We start from the raw sequence: 15468 nt of genomic DNA on the forward strand, positions 1-15468 counted from the left end.
AACCGTGTTATTAGGGTTACTTTAAAAGACATCACGTAATTTAAAGTAACTTTAAGCTATCCACCTTATGTAAGTGGATCCAAGATGCACATGTGTAAGTTTTCAGTGTATTTTCCAGCATACTTAAATGTAGCAAATTCTACATCTGAATGAAGAGTTGGGAAGTGAGCGATGATAATATCCACTTCGTGTTTTTTTTCTTTAATCTTCCTGTTTATTACACACGCGCCCATTCCAAAGCCGTTTTTGTGATGCTCAAAGTGTCCCTGAATGCATCTCGATATCTTGTAATGATAATAAGGTAGTGTCGTTCTCTGGATGCATGTTTTGTAGTAATAAACAGAAAATACAAATATATTCAGCATTTTATTTAAACATAGAGTATATATTTGTAACCTGAGCAGCATTGTAAATGTTTTTGGTTATAATGATAATAATAATATATTTGTAGCCAGTATTTGGTTGAAATATTACTAATGTGTCGTATAATAACTTCCTTGTTTACACTGTTGAATCAATGATGTTTGAAGCTATTTTTGGGTTAGCTCAATTTACCAGTAGGGGGTGCCCTCATTAATCGCTCATTAATTAAGTCCCCCTACGTTTGTCACAGCATTTAAAATTGTCATTAATAATCGTTGCAGATAATGAAAATATACAATAAAAATATATTTTTACACCAAGTTCATAAACTAAATGATTTCCGTGAGAAGCGAGTCACTTCCGGGTTGGGTGGCACGTCCCAATCCTCATCAGGACTTGATTAAAGTGCGGTGGGGGCAGGGATCAAAGAGCCGCATCTCGCCAAGTGTGCTCCTGCTTGTGTGTCTCTTTTGAGGGAAACGAACTAGCTTAGCCGAGACACTAACGTGGGAAACAACAATAATAATGGCCGGTGGAAGCTCCCTGGAAGCGGTCAAGAAGAAAATCAAGTCGTTACAAGAGCAGGCGGATGCGGCGGAGGAACGGGCAGCCTTACTCCAGCGGGAACTCAACCTGGAGAGGAGCGCGAGGGAAGCAGTAAGCCGATGCTAATGATTTAAGGCAATTAGTCTGTAGGCTGCCGACGGCATTAGGCGTAAATCTGGTCAAAAAGCGTGGCTGCTAGGCCCAGACAGCAGCATTTCATGCTCAAATACACTCAGACAAAAGTAGTCGGGGAAACGAGTCCCCTGGTTGTCTTAAAACACGCTGTGTATGTGTGTGAGTGAAGTAAGCTAGCTTTCCAGCAGTTTCATCCCTGTGCTCAAGCTACACAAGCACCTCCAATTAGCATATAGCTGCCATGTTTCTTCTCCATAGGCTAGACTTAATCACAGCTTGGCATTTCATTTCAAATAATTCAGCCCAAAGTGTCCTAAAACAACAACCCTGTGCTTGTCCTCATTTGCTGCATCCCTCACCCCGCCCTGTTCCCAGCCCAGCCCAAGATATGTTTGGAGGCTGTTTTTACCAGCTGTTTTGCAGAAAAACCTGACTGACTTTGTTGTGCTTTCCCAGGCTGAGGGTGATGTCGCTTCCCTGAACAGACGTATCCAGCTCGTTGAGGAGGAGTTGGATCGTGCTCAGGAGCGTCTGGCCACAGCTCTGACCAAGCTGGAGGAGGCTGAGAAGGCTGCTGATGAGAGCGAGAGGTGGGGAAACACTGCAGCAGCCCACCATTATTTCTTATATACCCAAGTATTGGCTTGGCACAGATAACATCAACAGTCTGGAAGTCCATCCAACATAAACGTGAGGTGTATATTCAGAGCCAGATGTAGTGATGGAGTTATAAAGCAAAAAGTGTTTAGGTACAAACATACAACATATTTAACTATACCGCTAGGCGCTACTTACACTGGTGCACCTAAGAACTACAGTACATTTACTTTGACCACAGCAAAAGCTGCAGGAGGACCACTCCCAGCATCTCTCCTCAGTGCTGCCCCGCCTGGCCGCAGGTTGTATTGCATAGTGGAATATGCCAAGTCGTGATAGCAGCTGCTATATTATTGACTATTTTAGTAGTTTAGCAGTTACTGACACAAAGATCAATATCAGTGTAATTCTGGAAGTGTTTTAGCATCATAATATAATATATAGTATCTGTCCACTCATTCCTCTTCAGGTTGAAGGGACACAACTTGATGAAACAATGCATTAACGCTAAATTCTGTTTCCTTCAGAGGCATGAAGGTCATTGAGAACAGGGCGATGAAGGATGAGGAGAAGATGGAGCTGCAGGAGATCCAGTTGAAGGAGGCCAAACACATTGCTGAGGAAGCTGACCGCAAATACGAGGAGGCAAGTCTCTCAGCTCTTGAAGCCACTTTTTTTTCATGTGACAGGTGATGCTGAAGGCCTCTCCTTTTGAGGGGCCATAAGAAGGACTTTTAGGTATTCCAACTTCTTTAATTTGACTTCAGGTGGCCCGTAAGCTTGTGATCATTGAGAGCGATTTGGAACGTACAGAGGAGCGTGCTGAGCTGTCTGAGAGGTAAGAATCGCCTCAATATGTGCCCTCACTGCCCTGTTTGTTTGTTTGTTTTTGCTTTTTCCTGATCACGGAGTCGCCACAGCAGATCTTTTTGATCCGCATACTGATTTTTGGCTTGAGCCTTTTAAATTCCGGATGCCCTTCCTGACGGATACAGATGATGCTTACTAGTGGAGATTCAAACCTGAGGCGTCCGCGCCAAAGTCACGAACGCTAACCACAATACCCTCACTGCCCTACCTATCTTTTTTTGTAGGGATGTCCCAATTCACATTTTTGGCTTCTGATCAGATTTTTTTTATTGTCATGCCAATCTGATCCAATCAAAGCATTGCTGAATTTATTTTTTTATTACACAACATGAACATATATATATATTTTTAACACACCTCTGTGAATCAGGTCCCTCGACTAATAAAAGACAAAAATGGGTGTACAAAATACATTTGGGGTTGGACTAATTATTTGAGCTGATTATAGATGTATAGATATATAAAGATATATGGCTTTAAAAAAAATGTTATTTTGACGGCCAGAAGTGTCGTGTTTGTTGAGGTCACTTGACGGGCGTACATGGAGGAGGCAAATGGCGTGATAATAATAATTATAACAAATGTGCCTTCTTTAACATTATGTGAATCCTCATCCGCTAGGCGACACTCTCTACAATGCAGTAGTAATTTATTGATGGCCTTTAGTATTCACAACCAGCGGTTAGTGACACTTCCCATTTGAGATCACCGCACCATGACACAGCAGTCCAGGCACAGTGAGGGGCAACTACGGCTGTAGCTAACCACGGTATGCAGGAGTGAAGTGGCAACCAGCTTTTTGGCGCATTACGGCACCTAGCATGTTGGTGTGTTGCCCAGAGTCCTGAACGTGGCAGGAGCCTATATTATCTGATCTTCAAAAATGCAGCCGATCGGTTCCTGATCCCCATCCTGAAGATTGGATGGGAACATCCCTACTTTTTTTCTAACCAAAACTTGTAACCTCCAGCAAATGCTCTGAGCTTGAGGAGGAGCTGAAGACTGTACAGAACAACCTGAAGTCTCTGGAGGCTCAGGCAGAGAAAGTAAGCCCAACGCGAAAAAAAGTGACATTTATCAATTAAAGAATGAACTTTGTTTGCAATGTTCTGACACCTCTTTTTTTGCTTGTGACACCACAGTACTCACAGAAGGAGGACAAGTACGAGGAAGAGATCAAGGTTCTTACAGACAAGCTGAAGGAGGTAGGTTGGCACCGATTTGATTCATTTGATCTTTTCCCATTATGGTCAATGTCTTTTTTTTTGCTGAAGAAATCTTATGGTTCTGCCTCAGTATTTGGTTCCTTCAAAGGGCTGACATTACCTGGCTAAATAAAAGCCAAACATTTATACATATTGTTGGTGCTTTTACTTCTGTTTTGAGCTTTCTAATAGTTTTTTTACTCTTGTAGGCTGAGACTCGTGCTGAGTTCGCTGAAAGATCAGTCGCAAAGCTTGAGAAGACCATTGATGACTTGGAGGGTATGTATCTTTTTATATTTACTTAATTTTATCAGGTATATGAAGTGTTTTTCACAGGATATAAAGATGTTACACCATTCATGTGCCAATCTCAAGTGATTTTGTTTTAATCCGAGATGATTAGGAGAACTTTATACAGCATCAGATCATCACATTTGAAAGTGTTTACTGCGTGTAAGAAAGTTGGCGCGGTCATATCCTGCCATGACGTTCCTCTCTGGCATTCCCATGATTCTGCGGCTGTTCAAGGCCAGCATGGTTGCGCTTACGTGAGGACGTTTTCTCTGTGACTCCTGAGGAATCTGACACAACCTTAGCAGCTGTTGCATGTGTGCCCTTCCTATTTCTGTGCTGGTTCATGCCTCAGTTTCTTGATTTTATTTTATTTTTTTTACATCTGTTCTCTGACTTCTTTCCATTTTCTCCCTCTCCACCCCCTACCTCCAATTCATTGCCGTCACTTCATAAATAATTGCCACTCCATAGATGAGTTGTACGCCCAGAAACTGAAGTACAAGGCCATCAGCGAGGAGCTGGACCACGCCCTCAACGACATGACTTCCATGTAATTCAACATGCTTGTGTGTGCGCTCAGTGGCTCTTTTAGTAGTCCCCACACTGCCTTCCACACGCTAACAAAGAAAGCTCTTGTGGCTGATTTGAGTTTGATACTGCCTCACTATAGATGTTAGCAAAGTGTGTTTCCACTAACATTTAATGAATATCCATTATCCATATCGCCTCATCATTCCCATTAGTTAATCTGCATCCTTTCTCCTGCATGCCAACTGTTTTCCATTCTTTTATTTTTTCACCGCCTTTTTTCTCCTTCTCCTCCCAACAGCTAAATTTTTACACCTCAGAGGCCACCTGCTGGTTGAACCTTGTCATCTCCTCTATCCAGCGCAGCGCTGCCCCAATTGTCTGTCTTCTGTCCTCTCTTTCTGCCACTTTCTGTACATTGGGCCTCCGCTGCTGTTGCTGCTGCTGTCACCACTCATCATCTCTCATGCACACCTTTTTGAGCCGATTTACTTTGTTGTAAAATAAACATTCTTCCATCTGTGTCAGCCCATTTTCCCCTTTTTTCTCAGCTGCAAACCTCATTTTCATCTGTCTCATCTTTTTTGTTTTTCATCTTTTGTTTTCTGTGTTTTTAATTTTTGTCGAGTAGCTTTTGAATAAACTCCAAAGCTCCTCTCCCATTCGCTGTTCCCTTTTTCTGTTTGGGAGGACTATGGTCTTGTATTTGGTTACAGCAGAGATGCTGGGCGCTGCTTTTTCCTTCCATTTACAGTGGAACCTCTTGAGGTGAAAAGCAATCTGCATCTGTTCTGGATGCTTGTCCTCTGGTTAGCTAGGATTTGTAAACTACTTTGCAATAGAATAGAATATAAATAATCCAGGTTCAGACTGTTGCTATCATTAAACCTTTCTTCACTGCATAGGGATTTTTAAAAAGTGATATTTTAATGGTCATGAGCTTTAAAGGGCATGATCGTGGGTACAAGCAGCCGTAATGTATCTCACAGGTCTCCTTTTTTAACATTCTTCATTCTCACTCAAGTGTAAAATGAAGTTAACCAGCGTAAATCATCAAAGCAGCAAAACATTCTACCGTAACTAACAATTGACAGTGTATGGTTATGCTGTTTTGAATATGGCTTCGCTTTAACATCATGTAACTGCCTGTAAAAAACCCCAAAAAGAAATACTTTGCATGAAGGCAACTTCAGAAGTATTTTTTTTCTCCAAAAGCTTCTGAATTGTACAACCTTCAGGGTATGCAACTTTAGAGGTTCCACTGTACTTTATTAAACACGGGCGGTGGCATGATTTTTTTTTTTTGAATTCGAGCAAATGGTTTGTATTTGTATTCCAAAGGTTCCTGGCTCTCTCATTTTGAGGTGAAATTACTTTTGTACATCTTCGCATTCCAAAGAAGTATCATAGAATGCAGTAGTAGGTCAGTTTTGGACAGCTCCATGAAGGTTGCTTTTCTCCTACTGTCCTTTTTATTTAGTTTAAAAGGAACTAATATATGCATACTGACTAAGCTTCAATAGCTTGGCCCTGTTTCTTTAGTCACGCGAATGCAAACTAACGTCACTTCTTTTGTCTTCCTGCACTAATAACCTACTTGTCTCCTTTCACTTTCTCTTACCTGCCTTCTGACTGTCAAGACCACCTTTACAAGCAGCTTGAGAAAAACCGTCTCCTCACCAACGAACTACGGGTAGCCTTAAATGAGGCCTGAACTGGGGATCGGGCCCTTGTTTTGGTTTTCTGTCTTCACAAATCCAGTTTCGAAACATTTGCGTCAGACTTTTGTTACAAAGAGCATCTTCAACCCCTCAATGCTGTCAATCGGTAGGAGGCAAAGCAATCCTTTTTATGGCCTTTATGCATGCAGGGAAGGTCAGACAGACAATTTTTTCCGTTATCAGAGCTGCCTGTCGCACAACAGTCTGTTAGAATCTGTACAGTACTTGCGAGAAGTGGAGTAACTTCTCATGGTTCTGAACCATGTCCAAACTGTACGACTCACAAAAACTTAGGGATATTCGTTGAGCTTGTTAAAGAACAAGTGTTTAAACATTGTACAGTTGAACACTCGCTACATGGCGGTTTTCAAAAATGTATTAAATGATCGCTGTTTTGTGGTTGACCATGGCCTATTATAAATCCAAAATATGCATATTTAAATTTAATTGTATGTATTTTGGACCAAATTAAACATTTTCAAGTGTAAAAATGGCTAAACTAAAACAAATACAACATAAGCCATTAAGACCATCGCTCAACTTGTCTATGTAGTATTCTACAGTGACCACTAGGTGTCAGTAATTGTTTGGTGAGACAAGTACGACACTCGATCACCAGAACAGGCTTTTATTGCAGTAATATCATAATTATAATTATAGCTCGAGTTACTGCTGTGGACTATGGCCACAACAAACTAACTCACCTCTTAACCCCTGACCTCACTTCCTGTCCGCCACTGATTCTACTTCCCTACAAGGTAAACTGACTTAAATGGCTTATTCTCTGTGATTATATCTACTATATTGGTAATACAAATGTAGAGGGTGTTTTTTCATTTCTGGATGGCTGTAATAATGTTAAAAGTTGTATTTAGAAGATTGCAAACAGGATTTCGAGGTCATAACTAAAAAATATTTCATTTATAAAGGACACCTACTTGGCGATCGGGTCTGGATTAACAACAATAAACTAGGGATTCCTGTATGCGTAACTTTTTGTGAGTTGTATATGGTGCAGCATGTGTAGCTACACTTGGAACCAAATCGGATTTGGTTCCAAATCAGACTCACTTTGTGTGATTACGCTCTGGTGCTAAGATGGGTATGCATTTTTAATTCTAACCAGCACTAAAGCAATGCTGGCAGTCGCTTGACAAGTGCGCTCACGCTATCCATATGGTGTTAGTAGTAGTGTGCGTTTTGAAACTATCAAGAAGACAACCTATCAGCTGTCTGTGACAGCAATGCAACATGCAGTCAGAGTTGGAACTGTCAATCAAATGTATGACACCCCTTAAATTCACCAGATTGATGCGCAAATGTGACTTGAGAGCCGCCTCATTCAACTTGGGCTACATATGGGTCTTATATGCATAATGTAGTCATTTCTCATAAAACTTCTCCTTTTGACTTGAAACTCCAGGTACTGGATATAAACTTTTGACTGCTTAATCAATACTAGCACCTAACAGTCACACTATGAATTGTCTAACAATATTGTCTAACTCTTATTTATAAACCTGACTAGAGCTTCCTGTTTGTGTGTGCCCACTGTGTCTTAACGCTGCAATGCTATATTAACAGATGAACTCGCTCGTGCAAAAGAAGAAAACCAGAGAGTAAAGCAGATGCTGGATGAGACTCTAATGGAGATCTGTAACATTTGACCCAGCTGTACCCCCCCCCCCCCCCCTCAATGTGACCGGCTCTGACACACAATGGCTGCAGTACACAAAATGTGTCTCCTCTGACCTCATGAAACCATACTTTGTTACACACTGCACACTGGCAGCATTCACTGTATTGTCTTTATTTGTTGAGAGAATAAGCACTTTTTTTTGCAGGGAACCAATATGTCCATATGATCATCATCCATAAACAAGCCAAGGTTACAAAGGGATTTTTATTATGGATTTTTGTTAAGTAGCATGTTTGTCTTTCTTTAACTGGTATTGTTAACAATTGGACACTGATGTTTTTTCACTTTGTATTAGCACATTTCCCCGAATGAACACCAACCATGTCAAAGAAATATTTGCACAGCGTATTCACTTTTTTGTTGCCCCCCCCCCCCCTCCTTTGTATTGGTCATTTTATCTTGGAAATGTTATGATCATTAAATTGTTACATCAAGTGCTTTAAACTGTGGCTTGATTTGAAAGTTTAGCACATCCATCCATCCTTTATGCAACTTGTCCTAACACACTTGGTGAAAAGGGACACACAGTAATTGAAGTCCATATAGCTTGTACTGATATTTTGTCTTAGAAAAAATAGACTGAACAATTGAACAGAATTACATATTTCAATCTTTGTTTTCGGTCTAAACATCCATCATGTTGATAGACATTATCATCCCCAACAGAGGAATTAATTTGTAATAAACATTTAAGTGGCTTTTTTCATAAAGATGAGCTCAAAGTAATATTTTAGGTCTACTAGTTTATGATCACAGCTGAAAACGTCGTTCATTGTTATAGCACCCCCTGGCCTCTAGGGGCGGTGTGACGTCATTTGCGCCTCCTTCAGTATCGCTTCCGGGTCGAATGTGACTCACGGAGCAGGGCAGCCTTGTTTTGCTAAATCCGCAACTTGAGAGGGAAAATGGGGGATAATCTTGGTTTGGACGTATCTTTCCAGGATAGCAAGGCGGCTTACATTTTGAGTAATGTGGCGGAAGTCGTCGAGCGAATTCTTACATTCGTCCCCACCAAATCGCTTCTTCAAATCGCCAGGTAAGCGATAAGTTTGCATGGTAATTAGAAAACTTGACAGACTGTAATGTTTGTTTATGCAATTGATAGCGATTATCATGTGACTGTCGCCACCAGTGATAATTTTTAGTTTTTTTTATTATTTGAAATATGGTATTTGGTCACAACATGAACCGTGTTGCTAAAACATTTTTCAAAATATTGCTAACGCTAACAATGTGGTGTTATCCCGTAGCGTGTGCAGGCTATGGAGCAACTGTGCCCGTAGAGTGCTGAGAACTCAGCAGCAGTTGACGTGGGTGTCAGCCTGTGGGCCCTCCGGCTCAGAGGGACACGCCCTCTGTAAGGTCCTGACGGAAGAAGTAGAGGTAAACTTGCTACACGCACACTCACTGGAGTATGGAGTACTGGAGTATTATGTATATATGCCTCTCTTTGTCGTAATCTCCCAGGTTTATTGGGGACTAATTCAACCTGTTATTATATTCACAGAAAGTATTTCTCCTGCCCAAAAACGTTCTCGCCATGGTGGATTGTGAGGCTTTCAATGGACAATCACCCTGCTACAGACAGAATAAGGGTTTGTATTCCATATAGTATGGAATGGATGGAATGGCCTTTATTGTCATTATACAAGATGTACAACGAAATTGGAGAGCTTCTCTTTTCAGTGCATTAGTCAAGTTTAAAAAACAAAAGGTATATAAAGTAGAGTAAAAAGACAATTTTACAAGATATATACAAGTATATGTAGTATATGCTCTATATAAATCAGACAGAATTTGTGTGTTGCAAATCACTCAAATTCAACCAATCCCTTACGAACCCTCCAATCCCAGCAACTTCCATGCACATTTTGCCGAATCGTTGCATTTTTTGTCAATCGATTTGTCCCTAAGTAGCACTCAAAATAAATCAAAACAATCAAATGTGTCCCTGCATCGCCCACCCACATTCTCACTTCCTTGTTTACGTTGACAGATGCTGATGTGTGATAATGATAATCTCATAATTTCTCATTCACCAACAAAAATCACTGCTATAGATCAACAACAACAATTCGTTCAATGTTCTCAAAGAAAGCAGGTGTCAACTACATGCAATAGAGTACCGGTGTACTTTCTTGTAGTTGAATAAAGCCTATTTACTTGTATGTTAATTTCTCATTCTTCAACAAATTTCCCTAATTTGATTGCACTGAGGGAAAAATCACAATAATGTATTGCAACTTTCACTTTCTTCAGAAATGTTATTGCAACAAATCTAAAAAAAAAACACTGCAACTTTTGCAACTTTATTTTTGGGAAATCCCGAGCTTTTTGAGATTAAGGGGTCACAAACAACAACAAATTCACAATCCAATGAAGTGGTTTTGAGAAAAATAAGCCTCAGAACATTACACATTTTTGCTACTACAGGCATTTTACGCTACTACATCACAAAAAAGCTTGCTTAATCCTATCGGGGCTGAATACAATGAAATACACGATTACAATGAAAAACATTATGTGTTTGATTCACAGTTGTTGTAGTTTATTTTGCTTCTACATGAGAAGCGATCATGTGATCAAACATTTCCTCTCCCCATTTCCCAACTTTTCCACAGCAAAGAGGAGTCGCCACAGTCAAGGCACAGTTGAGGATCTCTTCCAACTCTTTCCTCGAAATTGTGACGTCATGGGCATTGCTACACCGGGCATCGTCTGTAAGTATGCTTCCCCTTGTTACCTCCATATAAGATCAGAGGTTGTCTGTGGTCATTTTCACTACTTAGGTAGGCTACATAGAAAGAAAAACAACAGTATGATCTGCTTTTAGATGAAATGTAATATGTTATTCTTTGTAAAACTTCACAACTATGGTAAAACTGAAGTAAGCTAAAAGGGACGGTCACTTTTTGCTAGGCCGAGTTTTTTGGGCGCCATACCTATTTTTTTTTTTTTTTTTTACAAAAAAAACAGCTTATATGTAACTAGTGTATGTTTCCCTGGCAAACACGAGCTGAGGTCTCCGCTGCACTAAACAGCAAAGAAGGACGTAAAATTCCTAGCTGGAATAAATAGACGCCTTCCAGGCAACTTCAGAAGAGGAATAGTCCGCTTTCCAGCAGACAGCTCGGCATTAATCCACGCCGCTGGTGCCGAGTCAGAAAGGAGGAGGGCTGGCACCTCCTTCTCCTGATAGATGACCTCGTCTGCGTCGCTCCCCTCTCACCATTTCTCTACATAATCACAACCCTGCGGAGAAGTGACTCTCCATCAGGCAGGCTCTCCTTCGCAAGGATGATGGCTTGTCAGGCTGCCGTCGTTGATCAGGCCTAATGGCGTCCCTGGCTGTTTTGCCATAACACTCATTTGGGTGATATTGCGGGTTGGGGGTGGGGTCAACGTGGGGTCGCCGTGTCTCTAATTCAATTGGAGGAAATCTGTGATTGGATTATGTATGGCAATGTATGAAGGCTGGGCTGACATGTAATAGGTTTCCTTATAGCCTAGAGTACAAGTTATTTATGCATGTTGGTTATGGACTGCTGGGTATTGTAAAACACCTCATCCAGAGAGTCGAAGCTTGGGGAGAAATGACACCCATGTGTGAAATGTTTTTCTGTAATATATGAATTATCTTTCATGTCAGCAAAATATAGAGTTGAATGAGGCAGTTTGTCACAGCCACACCAGACGCCCTATTTGGTTACATTTGCACAGTCCAATACTAAAGCAGTGTGTTTTGCCTTTCAGAAAAGGTAATCATGCTTTTGATTGTATCATAGTGTGTTTATAATGGTGCTTGTTTGCATCACACTGACAACTGTGTGTTCTATTTCCATCCGCTCAGCACATCACATTATTGAATTCAAATAGCTGCAGTTCCACTATCAGCCACTAGGCGCTCACACTGAGAAACAATGTCTAAATAACAATACTGTTGTTAAAAATATATATTAGGAACAACTAAATTTGGATAAAATATTGTGAAGAAGTCCAATTCTCTTTCAATTTACATTAAAATCAAAACTTAAGTGACACCTTGTCATTTAATAATATCAATGTCTAAACTTGTATGTGTGTATTTGCAGTGACTCCCACTGGCTCTGGCTCCAGGCCTCCAGAGGAGCACCAGGAAGGGGAGGCCGGCTTTGCCATCATGTTCCCCAGCATGGAGGGCGTCCACATCAAACCATTTCACTTTTGCAAGAAGACCCTCTCACCAACCGCTTTGAAAGAAGCAGGTGAGGGAACACATACCTACAGAATAGTAGCATTTTAATAATGCACATGAGAGTTTTCTAATCAATCAAGTAGCTGTCACTGTCAAGGGCTCATATATATTGCTCTTTCATTTTGTTTTTACACCCCCTTAAAACAAATGACAACAGTTTCAAGAGAGAATATATGTATCAATTATGTATTAAAATGTGGTGGTTTTCTTTTGCCTTCAGGACTAGTAGACAACCCAGAGCTACGAGTGGTCCTCCTCTTTGTATATGAGGCATATCGATCTGGAGGGGCACACTTCCTTAACCAAATACTGGATCCTCTCGCTAAGAGCAAAGCTCTGATCACAGGAGGACTGGTAGAAAGCGTCTTCTCTCCCAGCAGATACTGGTAAGACAGAACAAGCCATACATTTAAAAAAAGAAACCTAGCAGAATCCTAATCTGCGTGTGCTATGTTGTTATATTTCCTCATATAGTGGCAAATTGGAGGGGTGTCACAAGATATTGTGAGATTAAAACGTGACATTTCTCAAAGGCACCAGGCCTGGGTCAATTATAGATTAATTAATTAATGACATGTGCATGTGTGTCTGTTGTCCTTGTCTTTTGCCTCCAAATATGCAGGAAGAGGGTTCACTTGTTTCACAGAACAATGGCATGAATTGAGTGAGCCCTTTTGTCGGTTATACAGCTCTTTGTCACGATGGGTGGAGGCGGGGCCGGTCTCACATAGAGTGTAAACTAGTAGAAATGTAATTATTCATTCATTTTCTACCGCTTATCCTCACAAGGGTCGCGGGGGTGCTGGAGCCTATCCCAGCTGTCTTCAAGGCACTTATAGACAAACAACCATTCACACTCACGTTCATATCTATGGACAATTTGGAGTCGCCAATTAACCTAGCATGTTTTTGGAATGTGGGAGGAAACCGGAGTACCTGGATAAAAACCGGGGAGAACATGCAAACTCCACACAGAGATGGCCGGGGGTGGAATTGAACTCGGGTCTCCGAGCTGTGAGGCCTGCGTGCTAACCACTCGACCGCCGTGCAGCCTGAAATATAATGAGTATATTGCAATATATTGTCGTATAATTTTAAATTTCACTTTTCTTAAAAGTAATGTTAAAATCCCATCTTATAGCAGCATATTGAACACCACTGCTGTTTTCTATGCTATTAGCATAGAAGTGTATAAGTGTATTTCCTGCAGCGCATTCTCCCTCAACTGTGGCTACTTCTGCTGTTTTTTTTTTTTACATTCCCGCTACCCCTCCTCACCATAGCGGCGGTTTGACTACCCGTTCTACACACAACGTACATTGGGACTCCTCTGGGATGCCCTTTCCTGCGACCCAGATCACGGTGAAGCTCCAGGGGCTGAAAATAATTTCATCTCCAAAAGGATTGGCACTGCAAAAAAAGTTTGGGAACCACTACAGTAAACTTCAGCTTTACAGATGTCATGTTCCTGTGGCATCAGTCATTTTTTTTTTTTTTTACTGAGGTTGGGGTGCTTATGGATGATTAGAATTGGCACACGTCTATTAGAGCAGAGGCCACTATTTGAGGAAATACATGTTTCTATGGATACTGTATCAGTACTACTGACTAATGTCTGACAATGTCATTGCAACAATATTCATCCAACAATATCCCCCACTTATTTTTCTTATCTCTATAGCTGTAGCCAGGGTGTGTGCGGCGTGGTGGGCCTGGCCCTGAGTGGCCCCAAAGTGCAGGGAGCGTCGGTGCTCCTGGACCAGGATGTCGTCAACCCCAAAACGGCCGAAGCTACCATCCGGAGGCTGAAGGCCGCCAAGATCCCCGAGAGGAACACGCTGGGGTTCATGTTTGCGTGCGTGGGGAGAGGCATGAATTACTACAACCAGAGCAACGTGGAGGCCGACGCCTTCCGAAAGGTCTTCCCCAATGTGCCTCTCTTTGGCCTGTTTGGCAACGGTGAAATCGGTTGCGACCGCATTGTTAAAGACGACTACACGCTGTGTGACACTGACACGGACTGTCTCCAGCATGAGTACACCACAGTCATGACGCTGGTCCATTTGGGTTGACTGTTGGAGGCAAAGCTGGAAACATTCAACCGTATGCCTACTGGAAGGCATCAGAGGTAACTCTTCAGCGACAACATGTGGTATCACACACCTGTTAAAACTGAGGTTAATATCCACCATACTCTTTAGCATCCTCCTATGATGTACTGTAGCTCTTTTGTAAAATTTGTGTAAATTATTTGCACACATGCAGATGTTGGGTCGATTCTAAGGGTTTTTGCTTTCCCCTTGTTTAACCCAACCTATGGAAAAGGCACTTTTTCTTCATGTATGACGAATGTCAATTTTCTGCCACAAAGTCAAAGCGGTCACAATGGTACACTATATGGACATAAGTATTTGGACACCTGGCCGTTACACCTAAAGCAAGAGAAAATGGAAAAAAAATACGGATCTGTCACTGTCCTGGGAATTTTTTTTAGATGATTTGGACAGATGTGCGGCACGGCGGTTTACTGGTTAGCGCGCAGACCTCACAGCTAGGAGACCAGGGTTCAATTCCACCCTCGGCCATCTCTGTATGGAGTTTGCATGTTCTCCCCGTGCATGCGTGGGTTTTCTCCGGGTACTCCGGTTTCCTCCCACATTCCAAAAACATGCTAGGTTAATTGGCGACTCCAAATTGTCCATAGGTATGAATGTGAGTGTGAATGGTTGTTTGTCTATATGTGCCCTGTGATTGGCTGGCGACCAGTCCAGGGTGTACCCCGCCTCTCGCCTGAAGACAGCTGGGATAGGCTCCAGCACCCCCCGCGACCCTTGTGAGGAAAAAGCGGTAGAAAATGAATGAATGATTTGGACAGTGTCCATTCATCCAGAAAATAATTTCTAAGGTCAGATGTCAGATGTTCTTCCACACTAAACTCAAAGGAACAGAAAAGAACATTTCCTGAACCATTCCCAAGTTGTAACTCTTGAATTGTCTAGAAATGCTGGAGAATTGCTGAAAAATGCAGGGACCTGCCCTTGCTTAATTTAGAAATCTCTTTTGTCCATGAAACATACAAACTAAGTGAGTTCTATCTTGTGGAACCAATTAAGCAATCAAACTACAAAGTTAAATCTAAAATGCTGTAGGCCTGCTCATAAATGCCTGATGGGCCAGGATAAAAAAACATAAAATTGGGTGGCATGTGGCTCATGTGCCAAACTTGAACCACCCCTATTTGAGACATTGGTGCTGCCCATATGTAACTACCTAATT

General features: G+C 41.6%; 2 protein-coding genes across 5 annotated transcripts; both read left to right on the forward strand.

Annotated features, from left to right (window-relative positions):
* Positions 1 to 741: 741 nt before the first annotated feature.
* LOC131139560 (tropomyosin alpha-1 chain-like) lies at positions 742 to 8365 on the forward strand. 4 transcript variants are annotated; one of them, XM_058089268.1, is made up of 9 exons: positions 744 to 1020; positions 1501 to 1634; positions 2169 to 2286; positions 2409 to 2479; positions 3482 to 3557; positions 3654 to 3716; positions 3926 to 3995; positions 4482 to 4560; positions 4840 to 5060. In XM_058089268.1, the coding sequence occupies exons 1-9, from the start codon at positions 889 to 891 to the stop codon at positions 4841 to 4843; spliced, it is 747 nt and encodes a 248-aa protein (XP_057945251.1). In that variant the 5' UTR covers positions 744 to 888; the 3' UTR covers positions 4844 to 5060. The 4 variants fall into 4 exon arrangements, with proteins under 4 accessions (XP_057945249.1, XP_057945251.1, XP_057945252.1 ...); XM_058089266.1 differs by lacking the exon at positions 4482 to 4560 and having other exon boundaries at positions 742 to 1020; XM_058089269.1 differs by lacking the exons at positions 4482 to 4560; positions 4840 to 5060 and adding an exon at positions 6179 to 7837.
* Positions 8366 to 8799: 434 nt separating this feature from the next.
* Positions 8800 to 15320, forward strand: fbxo22 (F-box protein 22). The gene is made up of 7 exons (XM_058089158.1): positions 8800 to 8994; positions 9209 to 9341; positions 9466 to 9553; positions 10580 to 10678; positions 12050 to 12202; positions 12413 to 12578; positions 13874 to 15320. Exons 1-7 carry the CDS (start codon positions 8864 to 8866, stop codon positions 14262 to 14264), a joined length of 1161 nt encoding a protein of 386 aa, XP_057945141.1. The 5' UTR covers positions 8800 to 8863; the 3' UTR covers positions 14265 to 15320.
* The last annotated feature ends 148 nt before the right edge of the window (positions 15321 to 15468 follow it).

Source organism: Doryrhamphus excisus, chromosome 12 (assembly GCF_030265055.1).
Source record: "Doryrhamphus excisus isolate RoL2022-K1 chromosome 12, RoL_Dexc_1.0, whole genome shotgun sequence".
Lineage (NCBI taxonomy): Eukaryota > Metazoa > Chordata > Actinopteri > Syngnathiformes > Syngnathidae > Doryrhamphus > Doryrhamphus excisus.